The following is a 26851-nucleotide window of genomic DNA, read 5'->3' as shown; positions in this document are numbered from 1 at the left end:
TGTGTTTCAACTTTTTTTTTTTTTTTTTTTTTTTTTTTGCAGAGAAGAGAAGGAGAAGGAGTTGAGCTCTATTAAACTCTTGTATGTTTGCTCAGCAGCTCCTGATAACAAAACTTGCTGCTTTCTGGGCTCATTTTAAAAATGCTTCCAGCAACCTGAGCATTTTTTTTTTTTTTTTTGCTTTGAATAAAGCCAGAAAAGATGGGTCTTCCAAAAGATCAGTCTGGGTGGGAAATGTCAAAATGTTTGTTGCAATGACCCCAGTTGAAGCTAAGTGTTGCTTATCCTTATTGGTGGAGCCTTTTTGGTGAAGCAGCCTGGGAGGTGCCATGCTGGCACCTCCAGCCCCCTGACCTACCACCACCCTCTGAGGCTTGTTGAGACCCAGGGACACAGGTGACAGTGTTTATGGGCAGCTCAGAGGGGGCTGAGTGACACATTTTGACCTCAGGCTCTTCTCTGGTTTCCTTGAATCATAGAATCACAGAATTGGCTGGGTTGGAAGGGACCTCAGAGATCATCAAGTCCAACCCTTGATCCACTCCCACTGCAGTTCCCAGCCCATGGCACTGAGTGCCACATCCAGGCTCTTTTGAAATAGCTCCAGGGATGGAGAATCCACCCCTTCCCTGGGCAGCCCATTCCAATGTCTGATCACCCTCTCCAGAAAGAAATTCTTTCTAATGTCCAACCTAAACCTCCCCTGGCACAACTTGAGACCTCTTGTGCCCTCTTGTCTTGCTGAGAGTTGCCTGGGAAAAGAGCACAACCCCCCCCTGGCTCCAACCTCCTTTCAGGGAGTTGGAGAGAGTGATGAGGTCTCCCCTGAGCCTCCTCTTCTCCAGCCTCAACACCCCCAGCTCCCTCAGCCTCTCCTCATAGGATCTGTGCTCGAGTCCCTTCACCAGCCCAGTTGCCTCCTTTGGACCTGCTCCAGGACCTCAATATCCTTCCTGAACTGTCTTCCTAAGCTGGAGGATGAGGCTCCAGGATGGGTTCCCCACAATGGGGCTGTGGCAGGGGGTGAGGGCAGGCCAGGCAAGCAGGCAGATGGGACATGGAGGGTGAAGAAACAGCAGAGCTGATGTTCCCATTGCATCCCCACTGCACCCTGGCACAGGGGGTCCAGTCCCATGTGCTTTTGATCACACCCTGGGTTGGCAAAACATCACGGCTGCAAGAGGCAAATCTTTCCTACCTCCTTGCTCCCTCCTTCCCTTCCACTCTCAGCCACCTTCCTCCTGCCCCAGGGATGGCAGGGATGGGAAATCCCTTTGCTTTGGTGGTCTTTGGCTTTACCTCTCTGCAGCTGCAGCAACCTCCAGCAGTCCTGGAGCTGCTCCAGGACCATCCTGGTGGTGCCAGAGCCCAACCTGGGCTGGATCCTGAAGATTCAGACTACTGAAAGCCTCAGGCATTGAGGTTCTTTAACACTCCCTGGCAGCAGGGTGACAGCAGAAAAGGGGACTGACCCTCAGGTGCCCATGTCACCCACTTATGCCCTTTAGCATCACTCAAAGCCCATAGGCTGGGACAGGACAACAGAGAGCTTTTAAATTCACCAAATTACCAACAAAACCTCACCTGCTTTTACAGGTAGTCAATCAGAATCAGCTTCTTACATCTTCCCCATCAAGCACATTCCCTGTCCAACACAGAATCCCCAGCTTCCCAAGAGCTCATTTAACAGCAAGCTGGAGAGACAACATGGAATTTTAATAGAAGGCAAATTAAGCACTTTAGAAGTCACTTCCAAACTGATTTATATGGTCAAGGCTGCTTCACCACCCCTTCATGGTGGCAAAATCCCTAAGGGATCCCTAAAGGAAACACCTTCAAAAGACTGATCCAACTCTCCTTGAAGCCAGGAGAGGCAAACCATGCAAGTCACAGAAATGTGCACAGAACATCCCTAAACCCCTCCAGATCTCCATGTGGTGGATCACTTCAGCCATCCCCTGAATCCCTGAGGCTGGTGAAACACAAATGTACATGGAGCTTCCTTATGCCTTGAGAGAGGCTGAGCTCAGCATTACATTTCTAAATGACTCAATTTCTCAGCATTCAGGTCCATTTCAAAGCAAGGAATTTCACTTGGTCTCTTCTGGGGCCCTTAAAGCCCTCACGTTTGTATTCCACACTGTCAGAGGGAATAAGACATGGTTGGTAGGTGCTCAAGCCAAGTATTTCCCCTTCACAGTGGCTGGAAAATGTGTGGTGCGACCTCTGCTCCAAGGGAAAGGCCTTGTTTGGACAAGATGAGGCAAACACAAGGCCCCTGCCCTGGTGGAGCAGCCTCAGTGGTTGGCAGGAGATCCAATACCAACTTTCAGAATCTGTGGGGGAAAAAACTCCATCCATGGTTTCCATGTATCTCCAGCCTGAGGTTCTGCATCCCCTGGGGAAATGTCATTCCTTGGCTTCCAACCCAGCAAAGTGAACTGACAGCTCAGGGAATGGCAAGACAGACGCCTTCAACTAACATCTGGCAGCCAAGCCAAGACAATGTCTCTCCACCAACATTCGAGTAATCTCCCCTTGGAAAAGGACCAGGCAAATGTTCCCATTGCTCGGATGGTTCCAGAAGAAATTACTTGTAAACAGCAGCAGAAACTGTGCCAGCAAATACCAAAAGGAAAACTGTACCATTTCAACAACAATTTGGAGCTGGCTCCAGAAGAGATGCTCTGATGAGCATTAAAAATTACCATATCCACACAGCTTCCTGCCCCACCACAGCTTCCAGGGAGCACCACGGGCCATGCAGTGGCATCCCCTGGGACACAGACCCATCTCCCAAATCCCAACTGGTAATCACCTGGTGCAAGAGGCCAGGTTGCCCTTAGTGGTATCACTGCTTGTGTAACAGCTGAATCTGTTACTGCTTATGCCCACCTTGAGCCCTTTCTGCCCCTTGGGAAGGGCTGTGCTGCAGGAACAGCCTGGAACCCCAAAGTGCCTCAGCACTGACTGTGTTGGTCTCAGCACCCACCAAATCTGAAGCACCTCACTGTCCCATGGCAGAGTTCATGGGTAAAAAGCCATTGATACAATAAAAGGACTTTTTGGTCTTTCCTTGCTACTCATGTCCAGCAAGTTGCAGTCTGCAAGCAGGACCTTGCTGTGCTGTGCTGCTCCTCAGAAGAGCACTGTCCAGGAGGGGTGAAAGGACCAGAGTCCTGAGGATGCAGCAATGTTTGGGGCATAAATTCCACACATCTGCATGGACAGACATGTGCACAGTGTCCCTCCCTGCACTTGAACATGCAGACATCAAAAGGGCAGTGAAGGTTCTAATGTCCTTCTGGAGCCTGAAGGAATGGACTATAGAAATGGTGAGTCTCAGATGATTTCCAGCGACCTCAACTGTCCCCATTTGAGGGACATTTAAGGAAAGTCACCTCCAGACAGACCTCCCATCTGCATCCCTTACCTCCCACATGTGATTTCACCTACAGCTCTTTGCAACGATGAACTCCAAGCCCTGAAAAACTTGGTCAGCCCCTGGTCAGTAAACAACAGTGGAAGTTCCCTTGCACCCTTACCCAAAGCTCAGGGGTAAGGGAGCCTCCAGACAGGCTCCTGTGACCACACAGTGACTGGCAATTAAAACACACCAAGAGGAGGAGGCTGGTGCTCTTTCAGAATTTTGCCCTATTGCCACACAAACACGGGTTAACAGTGACTCCCTCAGCACAGCTGCTGCCCAGCCTGTCCCCATATCCATGTTTGGTACCCACCAACATGAACCTGATTCTGTCTCACTGCCCAGGCTCTTCAGAGCTCAGGCCTAAAGGATCAAATATCAATTTATACATTTGGAGACAGAGAAGTTAATTACAGACAATTAAAAAACATTAATTCAGCCATTTCTCTCTTTAATGGGGAGAGAAGTCGTTGCTTAAAATCCAGAAGCAAAAATCTAGCCACTCATCCCATGAGCTATCCCCAGTGCCAGACCTGCAAGAAGGTGTAAAATACACAGGTGACTTACAACCCTTCTTCCAGGAGAATCACAGCCATGAGCTGCCCAAACCCTGCTGGGGAAACCCCCTCTGAGGCCCCGTGTCTGCACCGATGTGCAAAATTAAACAGCAGAGTGTGACTGGAGGAGGCAAGAACAGGGCCTGGGATTTCCCTGGCCCACAACTCCAGCCCTACAGGCATCATAACCATTTCCTGGATCTTTTCTCCATCCCTGTGTGTAAATTCCATTATAGAGCAGAGCTACCTGGGAGGGTGGAGAAACCAAGCTCCTGGGAACACCATCCCACCTCCAGCCGATGGAGCAGAGGACCTGGCTCCTGAAAGCCTGTAACAACCACCCTGAGCTTCCAGGACTCGTTAAGTCTCCTCTGGACAGATCTGTGACTTGCTGCATGATGCACAGAGCAGAAATTTCCACCCTTGGTGTCCAAAAAAGCAGTTCTGCAACCTGGGCTGATTAACCACCACACCAGCCTCCCCCTGTACATCCAGTGCCTTCAACTACGTCACGCCACAAAACTGAACCCTAAGTCAGATGGCAAAGGCATTAATGACAGCAACATAAAGGCTCAAAAACTCAAACCTTCCCAAAATGAACTGTCTTGACCTTCACTGGACGAACAATAAAAGTGGGACATCATGTGCAAACGAGCTCTAAATTTAAACCTGGTGCAGAGAGCTGCCTGGCATCGTGTGGCTGCTGTGTGAACCACCAAGGTGCGAGCAGCGATGCTGGAGGCAGGAGAAATGCCAAGACAGGACCCTCTCAGCAACAAAAACAGGTAGGAGCAGCTGGTGCAGTGCAAGACCAAAATCCTGCATCACACTGAGAAAGTCAAAGCTTGGGCTATTTGGTACCAGTTCTAGTCAGGGCAAACATCATTAAGTAAACACAAATTTTCTGATATTCATTTCCACAAGTGTGAGCAGTCACACACTCTCATCACTCCACACAAGTGGAATCAAGCCAGCAGCACAACAATGGGGGGTTTTATTCCCTTTTTTTGCTTCTATTCAGGACTCCATTAGACCTTGCAAAGAGCTTGGAGCTGTACTCATGTGTTCTCAGGCTGGACAGCTATTAGAGCCCAAAACATCCCTGCTCCAGAGCCCTTCCAGGGCAGGCCTCACAGGACCACAGAATTGTTTGGGTGGGAAGGGACCTTAAAGATAATGTAGTTCCAACCCCACCAGCCCAGGTTGCTCCAAGCCTCATCCAACCTGGCCTGGAACACTTCCAGGGATGGGGCAGCCACAACTTCTTTGAGTAACAGTGGTCAGTATCCCACCACCCTCACAGGAAATAATTTCTCACCAGCATCCAATCTAAATCTCCCCTCTTCCAGTTTGAAACTGTTTCCCCTTGTCCCGTCGCTCCATGGCCTTGTAAAAAGTCCCAGGAGCTCTCCCAGGAGCCTTCATTTCTCCAGGAGGAACAACCCCAACTCTCTGCCTTCACAGCAGAGCTGCTCCAGCCCTTTGGGGTCATTTTTGTGGCCCTTCTCTCTGGATTGCCCCAACAGATCCATGTCATTCCTGTGTTGGGTGCCCCAACATGGAACACAATACTCCTGGATTGGACACAACAAATCTCTTGCAACAATCCAGAAGTGAAAGGTTCTGCAAAGGGGCTTCCAGGAGCAGTTTTTCACCCTGCTTTGCACAGCCAGGTAGGACACCCACAACCACCTCACACTGGGGTGCTTTGAGCCATCCCCAGAACAAGAGTGGGGAGCACACCAAGACAGCTGAAGGAGAACACAGGCAAGTGCCCCACCACCAAACCAGGCATTATTTTTAAGGATTCCACCTTTCTCTGAGCAAGTGTAACCCCATTGCCTGAGCTGGGGCAGCAACCCCACTGCACCCCAGGAGATGATGCTTGGTTGTTTCACTGAGCAGGCATCTCACAAAGGAAAGATGACAATCCCATGAATTAAGGCCAGGCCAGTATTGCTCTTTATTTTCTGCTGGGTTTATTTTTTGGAACATGCCCTGGCTGTTCTACAGGGAATCTGAAGGAGGGAGAACTCTAGAGTAGGAAATCTATCAACATAGAGGGGTGACATGAGCCAGGCAATTTTTACATGCAGGCTAATTTTATTTATTTTTTTTTTTTAATGTCAATTCCACATGAAAGATGGTTGAATGATCAAAACAGACAAATAAAAGAAACACCACCATGAACTGTAAAAATTAGGCAGTACACCTTTGTAACACTGGAAGTTCTCTGCTGCTGGCAGTCATTAGGAAATAGCAGTAAATGTGTCCAAAGGTTTTTTAGAATGCAGAGTAACTACAGCTAATGCTTTCAACATGAAAATCAGCTGTAGAAGAATTTCAGGTGAAATGTTGAATTAAATCTAACTAACTGGGAGAGAAATTCTACAACAATCAATGTTACTTCAGCTCCTGGACTGATCTGAATTTCAATCTTTAATTAGAGAGCACATTAGGATGACATAAGAATATCCATTTCCGTGTCCTTAAGTGGGGAGATTTGGAAAAACTTGACAGATTTTGAAGTGATGTATTGGTAAGTATGCCCATCTCTACTTTTTAACACAAATATCAGTGTAAGCCACGTGAAGACCTCAGGCTGCTGAACTGGCAGGATTACCCCAAATTCCATGAAATGAAAGTGTTTCATGTTCTTCACAAATAAGCCTCAAAATTATTTTTATGGATTTATTTGAAATGAGACTGGTTACATTGGGTTGAGAAAAATACCCACACAGCTATGGAACCCTGCTCTACTTCTGTCCAGAGGAGATGCTTTTGGAGCCTTCAAACAGGCAAGGGTGGACTGGCAGCTCCCCTGCACCCTCACAGCCTCCAGGGACCACAGCTGCTGGAGTACTGAGCTACAGATCTGTACCAGAGGGGCACTGTGAGCAGCATGATAAATCCCATCATCAAGTACAGGCCATATTCTCTCTCACACAAACAATTCCCTTAGGAGCTGCTCAGGGATTTAATGTTTGCCCCAACTGCTGGATCAGATGGATCCCATTGCACCCTCGTGTTTCCATCCTCAACAAGAGGACTGCAAAGTAGGAAGCAGAGCACCTTTAGTACAGTACATTACACATACATATGCTTTAGGAACTCCAAATTAGCACACTCTTCCCATGTTACAACCTTAAGATGTCTCCACGTGTCAAAAAGACAAATTCTTACAAGAACAGGCAAGATGGGCACACAAGAAAGGTCTGCCCATGACTAGCACTGACCTTCAGGGATGAGCAGCAGGGGACAACACTACTGAAAACCAAGTCTGCAGGGCATGGATAAAGTGGGGCATTCCCTGATCCCACACCTTTTCACCCAGGCTGCACTCCTCCAGATAATTAGTTGGACTAATCAACTAATGGCATTTTCCTGCTCAGTGCCACGTAACTAAATGATGGTGATGCAAAACTGAAGGGGAAAGTGAAAGGAGGAACATAAAGAGGATTCAGCAGTTTCACAATGTTTCAATTTTCACTTTTTCAGGGACACAGGAGAGAATTTGAAACAAACTTATTGCTATGAAAATCAATATATTAAGATATACACTCTTCAGAATAAAAGACAAGAATCAGCCACAGATCAAAGGCAGATCCAGAGGGCTTTTGTTTTGCAGCACTCATTCCTGCAATGCTCTTTTACACCCTCTCCACACCCAGTTTACCACAGTCCATCTGAAATTAAAGCAGCCTTCAAATACACAAGGAATGGAAATAGAAGAATAAGAGAAAACAGATCAAAGGCTACCAATTAATTTTCATCTTTTACATTGTTCTTCTTGTTCAGCTGGGAGGCAACTTTTCCAAATGAGTTCAGAAATGCTGCAGGCCTCTGCCCATTCCTGCCAAGTCTTCAGAAAAGAAGGATGGAAAATGCTAACTACAGGTAATAAACAGAATCGTTGAAATTGATAATCTGAACATTCCTGAGAAAAATATTTGTACACAAGAATAAAGAAAAAAAAATACTTAGCAACATGTGAATTAGCAGAGTTCCAGACTGGAGGCCTGAATTGCTAAAAAAAAAATCATGCTGATGCAGAATCACAGCGAAACCTTTACATAGCCACAATGAACAGAACAGTCTGTGGGAGATGCAAAGGATAAAAATAGTATCCTCACTCAGTTTTTTTTTTTTTTTTTTTTTTTTTTTTTGTGGAAAACACTCATACCTTTTTCTAAATGTGGAAATAGAAGCACTTTCTCTTTCTGCCCTGCACTGTCTCCAGATTTTAAGGTCTGTGTCACAGAAAATTCAAAGCAGCAGTATTTTTAACTCTTTCAGATGAAAGGTAACACACATTCTGCAGCCCACACACAATAACAGAGCCCCAGCAGAGGTGTGAATCACTTCCATTCATCCTCATTAACTTCACACAGGGGTGTTCATCACTGCAAACTTTCACTGAGGACAGGCAGCTATTCCCAGGATGGTGAGGATGATACTCAGGGATTAAAAACAATAAGGTGTCAATTTCCCTAGCATTACAGGGATCAGATGGAAAATTAACACTGTATTCCAGGTATTTTCTCAGTTATGCTTTTTAAGACGATGCACACAAACCCAACTGCCTGTGCACAAACAGAGCATTGCAGGGCAGGGCAAGGGGCAAGAAGAAGGAGCAAAAACTCAGCAAAGCTTTGCCAACCTCTACACCTTCACAGATAATATCAGTCTCCAGAGTTGAGACTTGCTGGTTAGAGTTTAAAACAAAGTGACTGCAGTGATAATGGGTATTACTCATCAGCATGATGCAAGAGCATGTGATGAAAAAGAAACAACTCCCATCAAATTTCTAATAAATATTCCTCCTAAATTCTAGTGTCAGAAGTTCAAATGTGAGGTCTCCTGTTTTTCCTAAGAAGTTTTGGTTGAGTCAGACAAAAAAAAAAAAAAAAAAAAAAATCACTTCCTGATGTACAGCTGTCATTGCTTTCTCAAGATACACTTCAAGAAGGTAAATATTTGGTTTCTTACACTACTGCCAGAGATACCCTGAGTGGCTGAAGCCTTGTAGTAAAACAAAAGCAGCAAAACACAGCTATTAGAAGGTAGCCAGATGCAGGAAGGCAGCTATCAAGAGCTAAACTGGCTGGTAGAACTACAACAAAGGCAAGATGGGGAGCATCAACCATTAATACTCAGGCAGTGCTGAGAAAGTCTGGTAATCCCTTGACCAGAGGAGGTCAGAGACCCCTCAAGTCAGAGGCATCGAGGTAAACTTGAACCTGCTGAATCAAAACTGCTGGGCAAAGTGAGATGCTTTATGAGAAAAATCTGCTCTTTAATGGCTGCTCAAAAAGGCAGTCCCACTCCTATCACCCTCCTCACTTTTCTTCTCCCCTAGGTGAGCTCACTCAGTTCACTCTTGGCAGACAACTTCTCACATCTCGTGGTCATGTTGGTTTTCTGCTGGTTCAACACCCTGACCAGGAGCCACTGCCACAGAAGCAGCTGTGACCAGGAGTGGACATGCTGTCTGTGGTCCTGACAAACTATCAGATGGCTCACCTTGCCCAGTGAAACCTCTGCTAGAAACTTTGTTATAAGAATAACTGTGGTCTTTGCCAGGGATCCTTTGGCATCCTACCAAAACTCTGGAGTTAGTTCCTAGGCCTCACCACATGTGTCTTAGACTCACCTGTAGGAGAAGATTCCCCAGGTAAAAAAGATTCCTGAAGCAGAACCAAGCTGCACCACCTGGGTGCCTCCAGGCCAGCTGTCAAAAATGAGAATTATCTTAGGGGTCCTGAGAGAGATGAGTGATCTGTTGGCATGAGAAATCCTACTTTGTCAGCTCAGGAACAGTGAAGGTGATTCCAACCCTGCTGTTCCTCCCTTTGAGACAGGTGAGGATCGAGCATATTCCATCAGGGCTATGTTAAAGCTGGCACATCAGTGTTTTCCAAATTCATAATTAAATGACATCATTAAAAAGGTTGATAGCACAACTGCTAAGCAGCTAGAAATGCCAGGCTCTGGGGCATATTGCTCATCCCAACTGATAAAACAGAGTCAAAGTATTAACAGAACTCTGCAGAATTTCCTAGCAGTCAACTCACTTGCTAACTGTGCAACTTATGGACAAAAAAAATTATTTAAATGTTATTTACCAGCTGCTTTACATATTACACAAATGTGTTACTTCACTATGATTCACTTGTGTCTTATTCCACTTCTCAGATGTACAAAAACAACAAAAAAGCCAAATTAAAAGAAAAATTGCAAATGGAAAAAATTAAGAACTTTCCCCCTCCGTAAGAGTTGCCATTTGAAGCTGAGGTACAGCCTCCTCACTCAACACCAGCAGCTCTGTGGAATCTTAGTTTCCTTAGGGCATAAAGTCTCTGCAGAGATTAGGCTGTATTAGAGAAATCAGATCCTACCTGATAGAAACAAATTTTTAAAACCTTACCATGGTATCAGCTGCTGCTTTCCTTCTACTAACACGAGAAACTTTGTGGTCAGCACTTGATACCATTTTTAAACAAAGCCCAGTTGGTGTGGAAAAGAGCACTCACATTTCACTTAGTGGAAAAATTTTAAAAAAGAGAGGAATTTCAAAGGATTTTTAAAAATTTTAAGTTTTTTTTTTTAAATTTTAAGTGGAAATTGAGAGATCTGAGGTAAAATTAGGGTTCCATAAGTGTAAGATTTGTCTTCAACAGAGGCAGAATTTCACATAAAATTTACAAACACTCTATTTCAAATAGGAAACACTTGTGAAAATGGGATTAAGAGAGAAAAAGTAAAAAGCTTTTAACTGGGAGGAATACTGAGGTACACTGAATAATACTGAAAAGCAGATATTAATTGAAAAATGTCTATTATTAACTGCTAAGTGGAAATACTTCCTACTGCTACTAAAAGCTAGTATGCTAGATGGGAAAAGCATTCCAATTAAAAAATTTACTTGAGTATGATCCAAGTACACTGAGGTATAAAAACTGTATGAAACAAGGCAATTAACAAATACTGTCAGGATGCACCCATTAAACTGGGCTAAGGCAGCTGTTTTCTGGATCTGAATAAGGATAAATCAGGATAAACATTTGGAATCAGCAAGTTCTTAATATGCACTAGATGAAATTTGGGGAATTATTCAAGCAATTGAAGCCTCTCATGGTTTAGGATAATGTGTCCATTACCCTAAATGCACACATCATGATATGCACATCATGACTGATGTAATCAATCCATCTCATTGTCTTTAAAAGAGAAGTTATTTCAATGTTCTGCTTTTGTTCAGCACTAAACCATTTGTGCATGGCAGAAATTCTCAAGAGACCTTTTTACCTGTCATGGCTACACCATTAAAAAAGTTTTTTCAGACTGGCAAAGACTAATTGTCCAATAATTGAAGAGAGTGACTCAAGGTTGAAGAAGAAATATCACAAACACAGTAAAAAGAGCATCAGTTCTTCCATGGGCAGTTTTGGTCAGTGTTTTCTTTAGGACATCCAGCAGTCACTTCTGACAGGTCTCTGGTTCTTGCTGTCCTTCTGAAGCTCATTCCAGACAGCAACAAAAGGCTGTTACTGATCAATCCAACTGAAAATTATTAGAACTAAACTGAGAAGGCCAACACAAATGCCAAAGATAACCAATGCACAAGCCTGTGAAGAAAGAAAAGCAAAAATTAATGTTTTACTGAAGGAAGCATTTAACATCTCTAGGGCTTATGACTAACAATGAAAAAATTCTAAGATGTTTAAGTTGTATCTTTAAAAATAACCTTTAATGCTTCAAATTACTCAGTCTTCAAGAACTAGACACCTGCTTAAGGGGGAAACTAAACTTAACTAAGCCTGGCCTGGGATAGTTTAATTGGAAATTCTCAGAGCAGTCTGGTTTGCTTGTTTATCCTGTCTCTCTTTCTCCCTCTCTCTGTCTCTCAAAAAACCCAACCAACCTAACAAACAAACAAAAAAACCCAAACCAAACCAAAACCCCCAAAAATATCATCAAACAAACCAAAGGACACCCTGCAAAATTTTGCCCTTTCCAACTGTGAATGAATTAAGAAACTGAATTTGTATTTTTCTCAAAATATAATTAAAATTACAATGGGTTCTTTACATTTTGAATAGCCAGATGATAATAAAACTACAGTTCAGGAGACAGAAGCTTGCTGACTTAGAGCAGGGCCCCAGATCTGCTGGAACTGGTTAAGACTTTAAACTCAGAGAGCTTCATTAGTAGATTTTCTATCAGATTTCATATTTTGCCAACACAAGAGAAGCCCTGTGAATCCTAGGAATAGCAGAAGGACTATGTATGAACAGTTTGTCAGCATTTTAGCCACTGTTATGAAGCTGCTTTGCCAAGCAGTGGTTAAAATGAAGTTGCAGTGCAAAAAGCAAGGTACTGCACAAATTCCAAATAAAACTGAAGCTACTACACCAAAAGAGAAACCACAATGAGGAGGGAAAAAAACAAAAAAACCCCAGAAGATGTTTTTGGGAAGGCTTACATAGAAAACAAGCATAAACAGTGTTTCACTTAAATGCATCTTGGCTTTGTCCCAGCTGCCCAGCTAACTACAGAGTAATGCATAAAAACTGAGGAGAAATTGGATTAAAAGTCAACATCTGAAAACTATAGGGGAAAGCAGATCACCAGTCTGGCAAAGAGACACACTGCTAGTCAAATATCTCTTGTGAAGAAGGAGTTTCAGATAGACAAGAGCTACAATGATGGATAAAAGAAAATGCTCTCAGATTTTGTGAACTGCAATGGAAAAAAGAAGGTTACCCCTTGGATTCTGAGCTCTGCAGTATAGAAAGATGCATCTAGAATGAGGTTCTTTAAATATAATTAGCATACATTAAAAAAAAAAAACATACCCCGAGCTTCTGTGGTGATAAAAAGTCCTCTCTACTAAGTTTAAGATAAAATAGACCAGGATATATAAAAAGTAAACATGTTGATGTCGTTGAACCTTTGAAAAACAGAAAATAAGATTTTCGTAAGAGCACAGTTGAGGTGCATTAGCTTATCAAAACACTAAATTTTTTGAAGAAAAGTCTAAAATAAAATCAAAAAACCCACCCACAACAACTTACCAACTACTCCAAATACATTTTTTATGTCTGGCACGTACATTGCAAACAAAACAATAATTGTATTCAGTGTTAAAGTGACAAGGATATGGCAAATCCACGACACAGGAAGATGAGAGAAAAATACCATCAATACAGCTTTCCTTGCCTACATAATATGAAGAGAAACATTGCATGGGTAAATAAATACATATATTTCAACCTTATCTCAATTTCACAAAATTAAGAATTGCATAATTCCAGATGTGAAAGAATATTTTGAATATCAAAATGCAAAAAATTTAATAATTGTCACATGCTTTGTCTGTCTTTAATATAGAGTACTTTAGTATTAAAGCAGTATTTATCACTTCAGTCTTAAAGCCATTAGACTTAAGGAATTACTCCTTTTTTGCAGGGACCAAAGGTTTGGGGAATCATGATCTAATACTCTGAATCATGATCTAATACTCTGAATCATGATCTAATACTCTGAACTCTGAATTTGCTACTCTGCTGGTAGCAAATGCCAGCACGCTGTCAACTGATACATAATCTACAAACTACTTCTATTATACAATAATTTTGCATGCACAATGTTTTTTGGTATGAACCGAATGAATTTTCAGTTCTACCACGGTATTGATAAAGTAAAATAGGGGTTTTGTGTGTGAAATAGGCAATATGTGTTTTTAATTTACAATTAAACTCAGTGCTCAAGTGTAAGTGTGTTTGTGTGGGGGTGCGTGCATGCAGAAAGGAAAAATCAAGTCAGCAAAACCCAATTTAAGAGGGGGAAAAAAATCAAACTAAATAAACTTTAGAAGTTCTGAATTCTCTAAATTAAAAACAATGCTGTGGGCTAGTTCTCATCTGAAATCTGTCTCAAGAGCACAAATTAGCTTAATGGTTAGTTGTTATTTTGGAGCTCTCATGGAACACATGCAAATATGTGGTCTTTGATCAATCACTTGACAAGTGAATAAGATACACAAGACTGAATGTGACTCAGATATTGGAGTCTGCAAAGCATTAGTGCTACCACTGCTTATGCCAGCTTCAAAATGTTGAGCAGTACTCACTGGGAAATGGATCAGAGGCACTGTCAGAAGCACAGCTAACAGCACTGCCACTTTAACAGTCAGGATGACAGTATCATGTGGCAGGTACCTGCTGTAACCTTGCAGCAGTTCAGAGTCCACTTTGTCTGCAAGCAAGAAAAATTAACCACTTTGTTAATCATTTGAGAGATAAAATAATTAGCAATGCACATTAAGCTTACATTCAAACTGATGAATTTGCTTGTCACTAATGTGGAGGGCAGGGGGTTTGCAGACATGCATGACTTTGCCATGACTGATGCACCAGGATACATAACCTCAAGACAACAGAAAAAAAACTTGAGGAGGGAAGTTTTTTCTTGAAGCCTCTACTCAAGCCAAAGGTACCAAAAGAGAGGATACAAATATGAGGAAGAAAGTATTAAAAAGCAAGATGATTTGAGATGAAGCCAAGCATACAGTGAAATTTGCTGTATGTGTCTGAAACAGTCAAAACTACCAGAATTCTTCTAGTTGAACTAGAAGCCAGAAATAAATCAATTTTGCTATATTGGCAGAACTGCATTTCCCTTTTTTTTTTTTTTCTTCCCCAGAAACATTAAGTGGCATGCAAGCTAAAATTCCATTATTTAAAAGAAAGATGCAATTATAATTTAAAGGAAAAACTAAATGTTCAAAACTATGCAATTATAGCCTGTTATAGTCTGGCTGTGGTTAGCAATATATTGCTGGATGACATGGGGAAGGGTAACCAGCATCAGTTTACTTCTTAAAAGTATTTTTTTACTTAAAACAATTGACAGTGGAGACTGATTTTTCTTTATGCCATGTGAGGAGAAAAGTGTGACACAAGGACACCTGAAGGCTGTCAGTCTGGATTCTTAGAGCACCCAGAGAATAAGAGAGGACTGAGCTGGCAATGCACCCCTGTGCTGACTCTGTTTTCTCTGTTTATCCTGTGTCCTACCCACCACAGACAGATTTAGCTTTGCAAATCTGACTCCACTGGGAATCACTGTAGGACCATATGCCATGGATACACCACCACAGACATTAGTTTTGTACTATTCAGTGCAGAAGCAGGGCAAAAAGTGGTGAATCCTTCACCTTTGGCCCTTTTAAGGTAAACATTTTCACAAAGTTAACAGCAGTTGTCAGAGCCCTGAAAGTGTTCTGCTACTCTGACTTTTATTTCTTCATCATACCTTGACTCTATGCTTTTTTTGGACTTCATAAAGTCCAGTTGCCATATGAAGTTTCAAATTCACAGAAAACAGACTAAACCATCTGAACCACAGAAAGCTGAAGCATGCCTCATTTCAAAGAGGGAACTCCTTTTTTTGTATTCAATTTAAAGTGAAATGTTTTACATTTTCTCTGACTGGTGTTTTAGGAACAGGGAACAGATTCTCTCTTTTTAAAGAAATAACTTAATTAAACAAGACAACCAAAAAAGGAGAGAAAGCTTACAAGGGGAAAAAAAAAAATTCTAAATGTCTTACAGACCTCTGCTGTTGGTTCCAGTGTTTTGAGCTCTTGAGTCTAAGAGCTACACATAAAAAAATCATGGTTGCAGAAACCCAGAAATGCTCCTGGTGACACAGAATTATGGTCAGGACAGGGTCTTGTCCCAGAGAAACCATGGCAGTGAAGCTAACAGGAACTGGGATGGTTTCTAGCACTACTACCATTTTGACATCTCATGTGGAGACAGATAGTTACCCACACTCCCTGCTGAACCTGCAAGACTCTTAAAGAGTAGCACTCAAAATCATATTTTCCTACAAACCACACAGAGACAGTCAGAAAACAGTAAGAGTGGCCCACACATTATTAGAGATTTCAAGACTCCCCATATAATTTTTCAAAGGATTGTGAGCATCAAGGGACCATTTTCAGTCAGTTATGGTCAGACATACAGTTGGAGAAAAAACGTGCAGAATACTCCAGAAATCTGGAATTATTAGCTGCTGGAGGCCAATATTCTTGGTGCTTTGTCAGACACTATGTCAACCCCACAATCAAGAAATACAAAACACTCTGAGAGGAGAGGAAATCCCAATCAGAACACTGCTGCTTTCCTGCCTTTATTTTCCAAGAATTTTTATGCATTCCCATCAACACAGGTTAGCATGTGATCACCTCATAAAAAGGGTGTGTTTTCAGAAGACAACAGAAGAACCCTCACAGATTTGATGCATTTTCAACTACTCCAGAGGACAGCTGACCAAGTAAAGGTGATTCCATCTGACACTCTGTGCTACGTGAGCAGAACACCCTCTGTTCCCATAGCATGAGAACATCAACAGACCATCAGCTGCAGCTCAGGGAGCAATATCCTGTCTGTATGGGATTTCAAGGAATAAAGTCTGGAAAATTCAACTGCATCACACATGGAGAAGTCAATGAGACCATAACCACTTTGCAGTGTTAGGCGTGTTCTTAAGTCTTCACAAGAACAAGGTTTCTGAGGACTCAAGTCCACCAGTGCACAAACCAACCCAAAGTACTCCAGAAGAATGTATTTATCATTTTTTCCCAGCCTTCATTCTAAAGAATATTCAAAGAATGTACTCACCATAAAATGTCAGGTACCCAAACAGAGCAGACATAAAGTAAACTAGGAAACTCAGACCAACTGCTGTGACAGTAACATTCTGCATTCTGCTTTTGGATGGACTAAAATAAAAACAAACAACCAGGGAATTAGTGTTGCTTAATCTGTATTGTGGACTATTAAATAAAACACAATATACACAGCAGCTTACCTTTCATAGCAAAGCATCATCTTACCTTATGGCCACAGAGTATTTGCTGAGGTCTGTGCTGACAGTAATATTTAGAGACTTTAAAAGTAATTAAATGGCACTTTTCATGCAGACAAATACAGCTGTCCCCATCTTTTAGGGAATTAAGACATACCAGAATATTTTTTAAATAAAAATTTTGATTCATACAAGATTATATGTTTTCAGAGTGAGGAACAAAATCTGGGTAAAAAAAAAAAAGCCCACTGAATCAGATGTGGCCAAATGCAGATTCAGTTACAGCAATAAAAATTAACTAGTAAGTACCTTAGCAAATGACCTTTTTTTCTCCAGATTGTCCAGGCCAGGACAATGTCCTGACATTGATGATGGAACCATATTTGCTACTTTTCTCTCCTGTAAGAGAGGAAAAGCCAGTGCAGACTAAAACTGTACAGTTCCCAAAACCACAAAAACTATTTGCTCTGTTTGATGGCACTGACTTAAAAATAAAAAATATTCACTATTAATTTAGGGAAAATATCACAGAAATACCACCATATTTTAATATTGCATGTGTTTTCATAATTACCTGTGGAGCTCACTATAGATGGGTAAGACTGAGGTATGGCAGAGGAAAGAGAAGGCCATAGTTGGTACTGCATAAGCACTCTAAAATAGAAGAAAAAGATCTTGTAGATTGTTTGTCATTAAACAATAAAGATGGTTGGAAAAATATCTGGATGAACTCAGAGTTTAGTTCAAGACTTGGAAGTGAGCAGGAATCTTTCCACACCAATGCTTTGAGATGGATCTCTCTAACACAAAATGGTGCCTCTGAATCATGCCACAAAAAATGGACCTTTTCAGATAGTACCTCTTCAAGTGGTGTTCATTGCTCACTCTTTCATGATCAGGAGAGGTCATGCTGTCTGTAAGCCAACAACTGAAACAGTCTTTTGTAACTGTATTGAGGTAAACTATGTAAAAAGAGTAGGATTTGCCCAGAGCCAGTGCATCATTTTCTAACTGTAGTAATTTAGTGTACCAATTTTCTAAGAAGCTTTCTAAATGGCAGTGTCCATAGCTACTTGTCAAGTTACTGATTTCTTCTCTCCTGACTTCATTATTTTCTTATTACTCCTTCACAAAAATTTGGATACAGCATCTAGAAAATATAACACGATGCTTTGGCATCCGAAGTTTTAAGATAATTATATAATTAAAGTTGCAGCCACACAATTAGTGGTATATTATTCCAAACACTTGTAACAGAAGAGATGAATCATCCAGTGGAGCACAGTTCAGTTGCCAAGTGGAATAAGCTGAGCTATAATAAATACTTCTGTGCCAACATAATCAGGCTCATACTGGTAAAAATATGCCACTTTCTATTAAAAAGTAAAAAATAAGTAGAGAGGAGTCCCAAGAGTCTTCAAAGCACAAAAGAGCAGAAACACTCAGTAGATGGTTTTTGGTCAAAGCAAAATTTCTTCTTTGATCTAGAAATAACATTTGTCTTCTGTTTGCATTGCCTAAGATTCTTTTATTTATTTATTTATTTTTCTTGGGAAGGTGGAATTTGCTTTTTCAGACAACTACCACCATGTGTCCTTCCTAAATTTCACTATCCCAGATTTATTCTTTCCTTTTACTCTTCCTCTTTACCCCACAGACACTGGAGTTCTACAGGATGCTTTCCTGTAAGCCTCGATGGGTGGTAACATTATTTAAATGCCACATTAATTAACAAATACCAGAGCTGGCATCCAATGAAATACATAAGATTGCATAAGAACTGAAGAATTAGCTTCAGGTAAGAAAAAACTAAGGTTAGGTCCAGGCAGTTTCAGGAAACCTGTTCCATCTCACAAGAAGCTGGAAGTGTGAATACAGTCAGGTAGCACTGACTTCCACCTGAGAGCACAATAAGTTGGCTTGATCTGACTGCACCAGGAGCCTGACCACTGCTGCATCTGCTATACTTTATGCTTTGGTCTTATTTGCAAAATGTTGTCATAAATGCTAACTTGGACAGCCAGTCTTTCATATAAAGAAGAAAGAGTGAGACTGGATAACACTTGGCAGCAGGTATAGGAAATATTTCAGCAGCCCATAACTGGTTTTACAGAAGAATAGCTTACCCTGGACAGAGTTTAAACCCCAATTCTTTAAAACCCCCCACCCCCCTTTCAGTTTGTAGAGATTACCTCTTTTGAAAGATGAAAGAGCTTTGCTTTACAATCCCCAGTAGAATTTGAAACCTGTAAGACATACATGCAAAAAAATGGCACAATGAAAGAAAAAGCCCAAGCCACCATAAAACCTTTTACAGTTTCTGTGATGATTAAGAAAAGAAGGAATTTAAATTACAAGTAATTCTGAAAGCGTTAATCTAAAAAAAAAAAAAAATGCATTGCAATTACTCATATAATTAGAAGAACTTCAAACCAGCATCCACTTTACCTGTAAAATCTCTATGGCACTATTTAGAGGTAGAGGACAAGGGATCGACCATTTTTTTACCATAACCTGCAAAGACAGCATATTTAGTGTATGAATGATACCCTAAAAGTTTGGATATATGTCAGACAAATGGCACAGAAAGCAGGGAGCTACACCCATAGGAAATTAACAGGGTTGGGTAATAGGCCACAAGAAGGAGACTGAAAAGCTTGTCAGTGCCATTCCTTACAGCTGCTCCCCATGCACAGCTGGCAGCCTTATGGTGTGCCTGTCTGGAGGTGGTACACTGAAATGAGCCCTGACATCAACTGAAATACAACCAGCACTCCACATTCACTCTCTCTCTCTGCTCCACACTAACAGCCTCCCATACAGAAGGGCTGCTGTGTATCCCAGGCTCTTTCCCTAAGTAGCAAGCCCTTAGCAGAGATAGAGCAGAGCCTAGGGCTAATCATAAAAGGCAGAAACATATGGTTTGGACTAGAAAGCAAAGGAAAAACAATAAATGCAATTATTGTCCCAGAATGTCATTGGGGCTTTAGCTACACCCTGCTGGTTTAGGGACTGCCAAGTAACAGGGCTGAAAAATCAAAGGGAAATTAAAATAAAAAATGTTACCTCCTTTTACAGGAGCCTAGTTTAAAATGATAGTTGCATTGCTCTCCTCACTAATTAATTTCCTATTGTAGTTGCTTGGCTTCAGAGGTTATAACGCTTTTGAAGCCTAGAGCAAATAATTAAAAACTTAATTAAAGATTCAAAGATTCACAAAAAGAATAACATGGAAAAGAGTGCTTCTCCGGGCTCAGAGAGCTACTTTTCCTTTGCAGCCAAGTGGTGTTTCCCAAAGGATAAGGATTAGATGCTCCCTCTTGTCACCAGTGCCAGGAGAAGCAAACAAATGCCAGCTCCAGACAAAATCTGGGGAAAGGAAACTGCAGGTACCCAGCATGCTGAGCCCACTGGTGGCAACAACACGAGACTTGAACTGCATGAGTGGCAACAACTCCCAAGAACTCAAAGCATGGAGCTGAGCAGCAGTTTGCTCAACAGCTGTCTGCAAACTTTTTTAAAAAGGATTTTCCGTGGAAATCTTCCAGCTATCTTTCTGACCTGGCACTGCTTTATTCCAGGAGAGCTGCTCACTCCCTGGCTAAGCTGCCTCCCAGGGGGAAGGTGAGCTGCAGCCTCATCTGACAAAGGGTGTAAGAAGGGACAGGAACATGCTGGTAGGACATCAAGAAGTTCAAACAAAGAGCAAACAAAGGAGAAAGAGGAAAGAACCAAGCACTACAATGTCCCTTGGGTCTGGCTCATACCTATGCACCATGGGTCATCCCTGCTTCATCCCTTTTTTTGCACACTAAGCAGCAGGAAGCTATGAGCTGAGACCCAGATGGAGAGCACTGCTGCTGGGGTACCTCAGCCATGGGTGTCTGGATGGCTGTGCTGCTCCCCAGGAAGCCCAGGAAGACACTGTGCAAGAAGGCAAATATTTTCTCAAGGAGATCTCTGTGTTTTCAAAGGCACCCGGGTAAGGTAAATAAGAAGAGGAGATGAAGGCTCTGAAGGAGGTGGCTTTGTGGGAGCTCTGGCTGTGGCTGGAAAAAGTTTCCTGAGCAATGGAGAGGGGCATGAAGCTGAAGGGCAAGGTTTGGGGAAAGTTAAGTGTTCCTAGCAATGGTTGGGGCAAGGCTTCCTGCAAGCTAAAGAGCAAAGATCCATCTAAACATCACTGAGGGAAGACAAGACAAAACCTAAAAAGCTGAAGAACATTTTTCTAAAATTAAATTAATGCAGATTAAGAACAGACTGAAATGGAGACAAAAGGAGGCAAAATAAAACGCACTAGGTGCACTTCAGATCTGTAATTATAGCTGCCCATCTGCCCAATTATTCAAATCTGTTTGGGTTTCCAGTTGTAGTCTATTCCATATTTCTAATGAGGTTCCCCCCAACAGGAAAAGATTTTTAAATTGGCAGCACGGCCCAGTTAGCTGGGCAGTCATGCAGACAGCACAACCTTCCTCTGGAACTTTAAGCCTATTTCATGTAAATGTTGTATTTTGAGTATAACATTTGGTTTTAAGTGAAAACTTTGGTTTTAAGTGAAAAAACCCCAAAAAACTAAAAAGAGGTCCTAGTGGAAGTGGGCTATTTTAAACCCACACCAAAAACATTGCTAAAAATAAAGTTAGAGGCTCAAAATTTTCTGTTATTCTCAGTGGTGCTGCTTTTTCTTATGCTGTGGAGGGAAAAGAGGAATCCCTTTATTTCAGCAGTACTGACAGCACTCAGACAAGAGGGGGTCCCTGTGCACAACATTTTTCATTTTATATGGCAGGTTCCCAATCTACCTCACATTTTGTTCTGGGAAAAAGAGATTTAGAAAAATTCCATCAGGATTCATTAGCACCTTTATTGAACAAGCTACCAGTAGAGCTGTCTCCACAAAAGAAAAAAAAAAAAAAATCTGTCTTTATTCTTCACCAATATTCAACATAGCACGAGGGGAGAAAATAAATTTAAAAAAATGTTTAACAACTACATTTAGTTTCTTTTTACGTAGGATTCAAGTGAGGAAAGTATTTATCAGAATGAAAAATGCTCAGAATCTGACTCTGAATTCATAGTTAAATAGATTTGCTCTTCTCCCAGCTCAGCTCAAGTGTTTCCACTTCTTTTGCTTCCAAGTGATGACTACAACCCGTATATTAACTTTAATGGAAAAGATAGTGAAGCACAGAGAGGAACTGTATGGCCTGCCAAAATCCCACAGGAGAGCACAGAGAACAAAGAATGGTCTCTAAATCTCTTGCCCAATGCACTCATTAGCCCATCATGACCAAGACACACATTATCTTTTGTACCTATCTTTCCTGCAGGCTGTATGAAAACAGTGGCTTGCTGGAAAAAAGCTGAACAGATGGTATGCACTTGAGAACGCACAGAATTATTGTATATGCAAAAAATAATTGTATTACTTCCATATGACTAACATAGTTTTTTCTTCTGGAACAAATTAAAACATATCTGCCATACAGAAATTAACATTGTGCAAACTAAAGCACCATTTCAACAGCACATATCACCCATTTCAAAGCAATTCGATAGGAAAACTAAACCACAGTTAATGCCTTTGGGCTTCAGTGCCTGAAGAAGTCAGAGAAAAATATTCTGTGAAGAGTATTAGTTTTCTTTAAATATCCATAATAGGTTTTAAAAAAATTTTGACCACAATTAGATTTACTGTGGCCGTTTCTTTGTCACTTAACAACAAATGCATGTAGATTTAATCATTTCATTAAAAATCCAGTAGTCTGTGTACCTCTTCATTTGTACTTTCAACCTACTTTTTTTGATAGGGAAACAAAACTAAACTCCAGCTTAAATCTTCCCAGCTTGACTTTTCTCCATTCCAGTCCTGCAAACACATTTGCCTTTTCAGAGCCCAAAATTGCTTTCAAAAGCACCCACCCATTACAGCAGCTTTCTTCAGACATGCATACACATTCCTACTGAAATCCAGGAGATGAAATTGTTTTAAAACTCTTACAACTACCTCCAGCTAAAGGCCTATTTCAGCATTAGAGTTAGTGTTGGTTGGTTGCTTTTTGGTTTGGGTTTTTTTTCCCCCCCCCCCTTTTTTTTTTTTTTTTTAAGATAAATTTTAGGAGAGAGGTCAAAAGTTAAGGTAATTTATAAATATTACAAATGAATCTCCATTAGCTCTGGAGAGGCTGTGGCTGCTCCTCAGTACTCAGCTTAGGAAGAATACTTCCCAAGGTCCTACAAACACTGCAATTCTCCAGGGATACCCTAGGGAGATGTTTTGACAGCTTTGAAGTTTGGTTTTATCACATGGGTTAGCTCCTAATGGATTGCCTTGGTCTCCTGGCTGGCATGTTTGTTCAACTTGCCTTCAACTCTGTTTATCCTTTTGTAAAACAGGTATTAAATGCAAGTCAGTGCAAGCCAGAATGACAGGGGAGAGGGGGAACATTTTTCCAGGCTCCCAAGTAAGAGTCTTGTTTCTCTATCTAGATGACAGAGTGCAAGTTGCTTGGTTGTACTGAACATTACACACGTGCATTAACACACATTTTCCCTGTAAAAAGAAAAGAATGTGCAATTTAAAGGAACATTTTCCTTCATAGATCTGCCCAGCAGATCTCTGTTTTGGTATCTGGAAACATCTACCTCACGGGGGCTTAAAGAGGGTGAATATCAGGGTCAAAAAAACCCCCTCATACAGCTCAGAGAAAGAACTCTTCCTTTCAGCAGGAAAGAAGAATAAGGTCATTGACGCATTAATGAATCTTGTAAACTGCCTTAATGAAGTTCTAGTTTTCTTTGCCTTTTTTTGAACTCTGTCACTCCATTATGCATATAAATTTAATTTATTTGGAGTATATTAAATTTTCTTCTGCACTAGCTGCAGTAAGTAATAGTTAGAAGCTAACAAAACAGAATTCCATTCTATTACCAGTAGGGAAACAAGAGTCTGTGTGCCAGTTCCCTTCACTGCACTGTCAGCAAAACAAAAATATTGTTACATTTACCAGTCCAAAATATAATTTTTTAAATCTTTTCACATGCTTGAAAGTTCATAAACATTTCCATGCCTCAGCAAAGCAAACGTAATCTGTCCAAGCAAGCACAGACTGAACTTCAGGAAAACTCTAAATTTCACAGAAGTTACGGGGGGAGGAGAAGACAATCAATTTCAAAACAGGCTTATGAAAACATTCAAAGAATAAGACACACACACACAAAAAAATATAGATAGGCTGTGCACAGATTTTTAACTTACCACAACAGCAAAGTACACCATAAAGAAAAATGATAAACTACTTGTGTAGCCAAGAAAGCCTGTAAAATAACAGTAAAAATAAAAGAGAATTTATAAGGAAAGTGATCCTAATGTACAGCTAAACCTTTACATTTTAGGTATGTTTTCTATTACAGTGCTTGGTATCTGGGGCTTAGGACTCAGAATAACAACATTCCAACTGCCTGTCACAGATCATTTATGTAGTTTTGTAGGGCAGAATTAAAACTGGCTTACCACTAATGGCACGCTGTAAGTAAATGCAGCTCTTTAATGTTCTGCTGTAAAGATTTTATTTTAGTATTGCAGACAAAATACTACTGCAACCCAAGTAATAGGTTAACTAGGCAGGGCTGGAAGGCAGAACACACTGCAACAACTTAAGTAATCCCCACCATCACCAGTCCCCTGCCAGTTAAAATAAATAAATAAGCCATTAAGGTTTTAAAGTCTTCAATTGTAATTGCCACTAAAGTAGAATAATATTCGCTTCTCTCCTTTAATTACTCACCGATTTTAGGAAGAAGTGCAAGAGGAAAAACAATGCAGACTGAAGTAATCAGTAGCAGCAGTCTCCCATCAAGGTACCAAGACCTGTTGGAAAAGCTACTTATGACTAATACAAAAACCCAGGAATCCTAAAATACATGTTCTACCTTAAAACCACAAAATAAGACACTAGGACAAGAGAAATAAAAAATTCCCTGTCTCACATGCTATTTACAGGAATTTCCATTGTGATATAAAAGAGAGTTCCCAGATAATGAGGAAGCAGAGCACCATCCCTCAACAAAACAGCTTTGCAGGCAAAGTTCCAGAGGCATGATCAGGGGTCTGACATGTGCCAAGTTATTTCTCAGCAGCACAATATTCCCAACAATATTCCCAAGCCTGCTTTTATTCCGACCAGTGATCAGAGGGCAAGGAATTTCACACTCTAAAGATTTACTTATATAGTACACTACATGTATCTTGAATTGGATTACACCAAGCTGTGTATTTACACAACTGGAAGAAACAGCAACATTAATTCCCACTTAGTGCTGAACTTCCTTTCCAGTTTATTACTCCTACACGACCTTAGTTCCCTGCCATTTCCAAGAGGTGTGAAATAGAAAGCTAAGCTACCCAACCCACTTGTTTGGGAGCTCAGTTACATTTTCTAAACATACCAGCTCACTCTGCTGCCCAACCTTCCTTACACCTATCATCATGGGGTCTAAATAATAGAAGAATCAACTTTCAGATAATTGACATTATGTTTGCTGTCCAGAGGTGATATAAGAAAGAACAGCAATAAAGTGGACTTTCTGATCCTTAACTTTGCACAAAGTGATTAATTGTTCTTTGTGTACATCCACAAAAAAAAATGAAGGACAGAGGGGATGAAAATTATGCTAAGGAAATCAGCTGTATTGTTTACACATAGAACTGTACATACAAAAAGAGCAACATATCAAGACTCAATTAATTTAAAATCTATTCAAAGTATCAAAATGTCATCTCCAAGCTGACCAAAGTACAGATATACAAGTTGTTAAGAAACAGAAACATCCTGAGGGTGGCTGCCCCTAACTTGGTAATAACCATATCCTGTACTGATAAACATCTTGCACATCAGCCCCCGACTTTACTACCTATAAACACCTCGGCCTTTGACCTTCAAGTTTATTTAGTCCAGGATATGGTTAGCACCTAATAAACAGGCAGCACCTCAAGTTATCATAAGGAAAGTAGCATAACACCTGTGTTAAAGAAAAATTACCATGCACATATATTAGATACTGTGGACAACCACTTGTAATACTAGGTTGAAAAAATATGTAATAGAAATGAACAGAGAAACATCAAGGATGAGGGCATCTTCACCAGATCAAAAATCAAAGCAACCCTTAAGTGACATTGTCTGCATTAAAAATTACTCAGAATACATCACTCCTCAAAGAAAATGTATTACTTGACTGGGTCTGCTGCTGCTGCACTGAAAATGCAACCTTGCCAAGCTCAGCTCTCAGCTGTAGTATTCTTCATGTTGTTAACATTCAGTGCTCACATTGTTTTAAACTTTTTCTTTCTCTCCAGTATGATGGATGTTCATAGGAGGAGGAACAGTATAATAACTAAGCTGAAATATTATGACTGCTGCACTCTGATACATACATGTGGGACCTCTGGTTTAAGTCTCTGGTTCTAAGCATTGCAGCAAATCCACAGTTGCCATCACAGCTCACAAGCTCAACAAGCCCGAGAAAAAATTATTCTGGTTACTTTATGGTAAATGAAAAAAACATTTGTGGGGGAGGAGGAAAAAAAGAGAGAGGAAAATTGCAATGAGGTGATGGGCATGAGAAAAAAAAATTGTGAACAGTTTAGTTTTGGAGTACCAATTATTTTATTTTAAAATATCTAAAAAAAAAAAAAAAAAAAAAAAAAGAACAGCAAATTACTGGTTATCATAAAATGTGGATTTTCTTCAAAATATTGTTGTAGAAATGCACTTATTTTCCAAAGGCAGAATAAATATTTTGATATTGCCTTTAAAATCAGTTTGATCTGCAAATTCAATCCCATATAATAAAAGCGTTCCAAATGTGAAATATGGAATATAAATCCATGACTCTACTGCAAATGCTGTGGCACGCAGATGTTCCTCCTCCCTCCCCCCCTATTTTAACTAGAAGCAGACATTTATAAATCTCTGTAATTTCA

At 40.9% G+C, this 26851-nt stretch overlaps 1 protein-coding gene across 3 annotated transcripts in view; it reads right to left on the bottom strand.

Annotated features, from left to right (window-relative positions):
- Positions 1-7447: 7447 nt before the first annotated feature.
- The window catches only part of SLC38A6 (solute carrier family 38 member 6), a 42079-nt gene continuing 22675 nt past the window's right edge, over positions 7448-26851 (bottom strand). Inside the window, exons 7-16 of one of the 3 annotated variants that reach the window (XM_071745304.1) lie at positions 24654-24736; positions 24125-24183; positions 19312-19377; positions 19056-19109; positions 17438-17517; positions 16677-16777; positions 14120-14244; positions 13062-13206; positions 12843-12937; positions 7448-11612 (exon numbers count right to left, since the gene is read on the bottom strand). In XM_071745304.1, coding sequence (XP_071601405.1) covers positions 11532-11612; positions 12843-12937; positions 13062-13206; positions 14120-14244; positions 16677-16777; positions 17438-17517; positions 19056-19109; positions 19312-19377; positions 24125-24183; positions 24654-24736 — 889 coding nt within the window. In that variant the 3' untranslated portion in view covers positions 7448-11531. The remainder of the gene's footprint in view (positions 11613-12842; positions 12938-13061; positions 13207-14119; positions 14245-16676; positions 16778-17437; positions 17518-19055; positions 19110-19311; positions 19378-24124; positions 24184-24653; positions 24737-26851) is intronic. The other 2 variants (XM_071745303.1, XM_071745305.1) reach the window with 2 other exon arrangements.

The sequence above is a fragment of the Heliangelus exortis genome, chromosome 5 (assembly GCF_036169615.1).
Source record: "Heliangelus exortis chromosome 5, bHelExo1.hap1, whole genome shotgun sequence".
Classification (NCBI taxonomy): Eukaryota; Metazoa; Chordata; class Aves; order Apodiformes; family Trochilidae; genus Heliangelus; species Heliangelus exortis.
The sequence above is the reverse complement of the archived record's forward strand: the minus strand, read 5'-3'. Positions and strand labels throughout refer to the sequence as shown.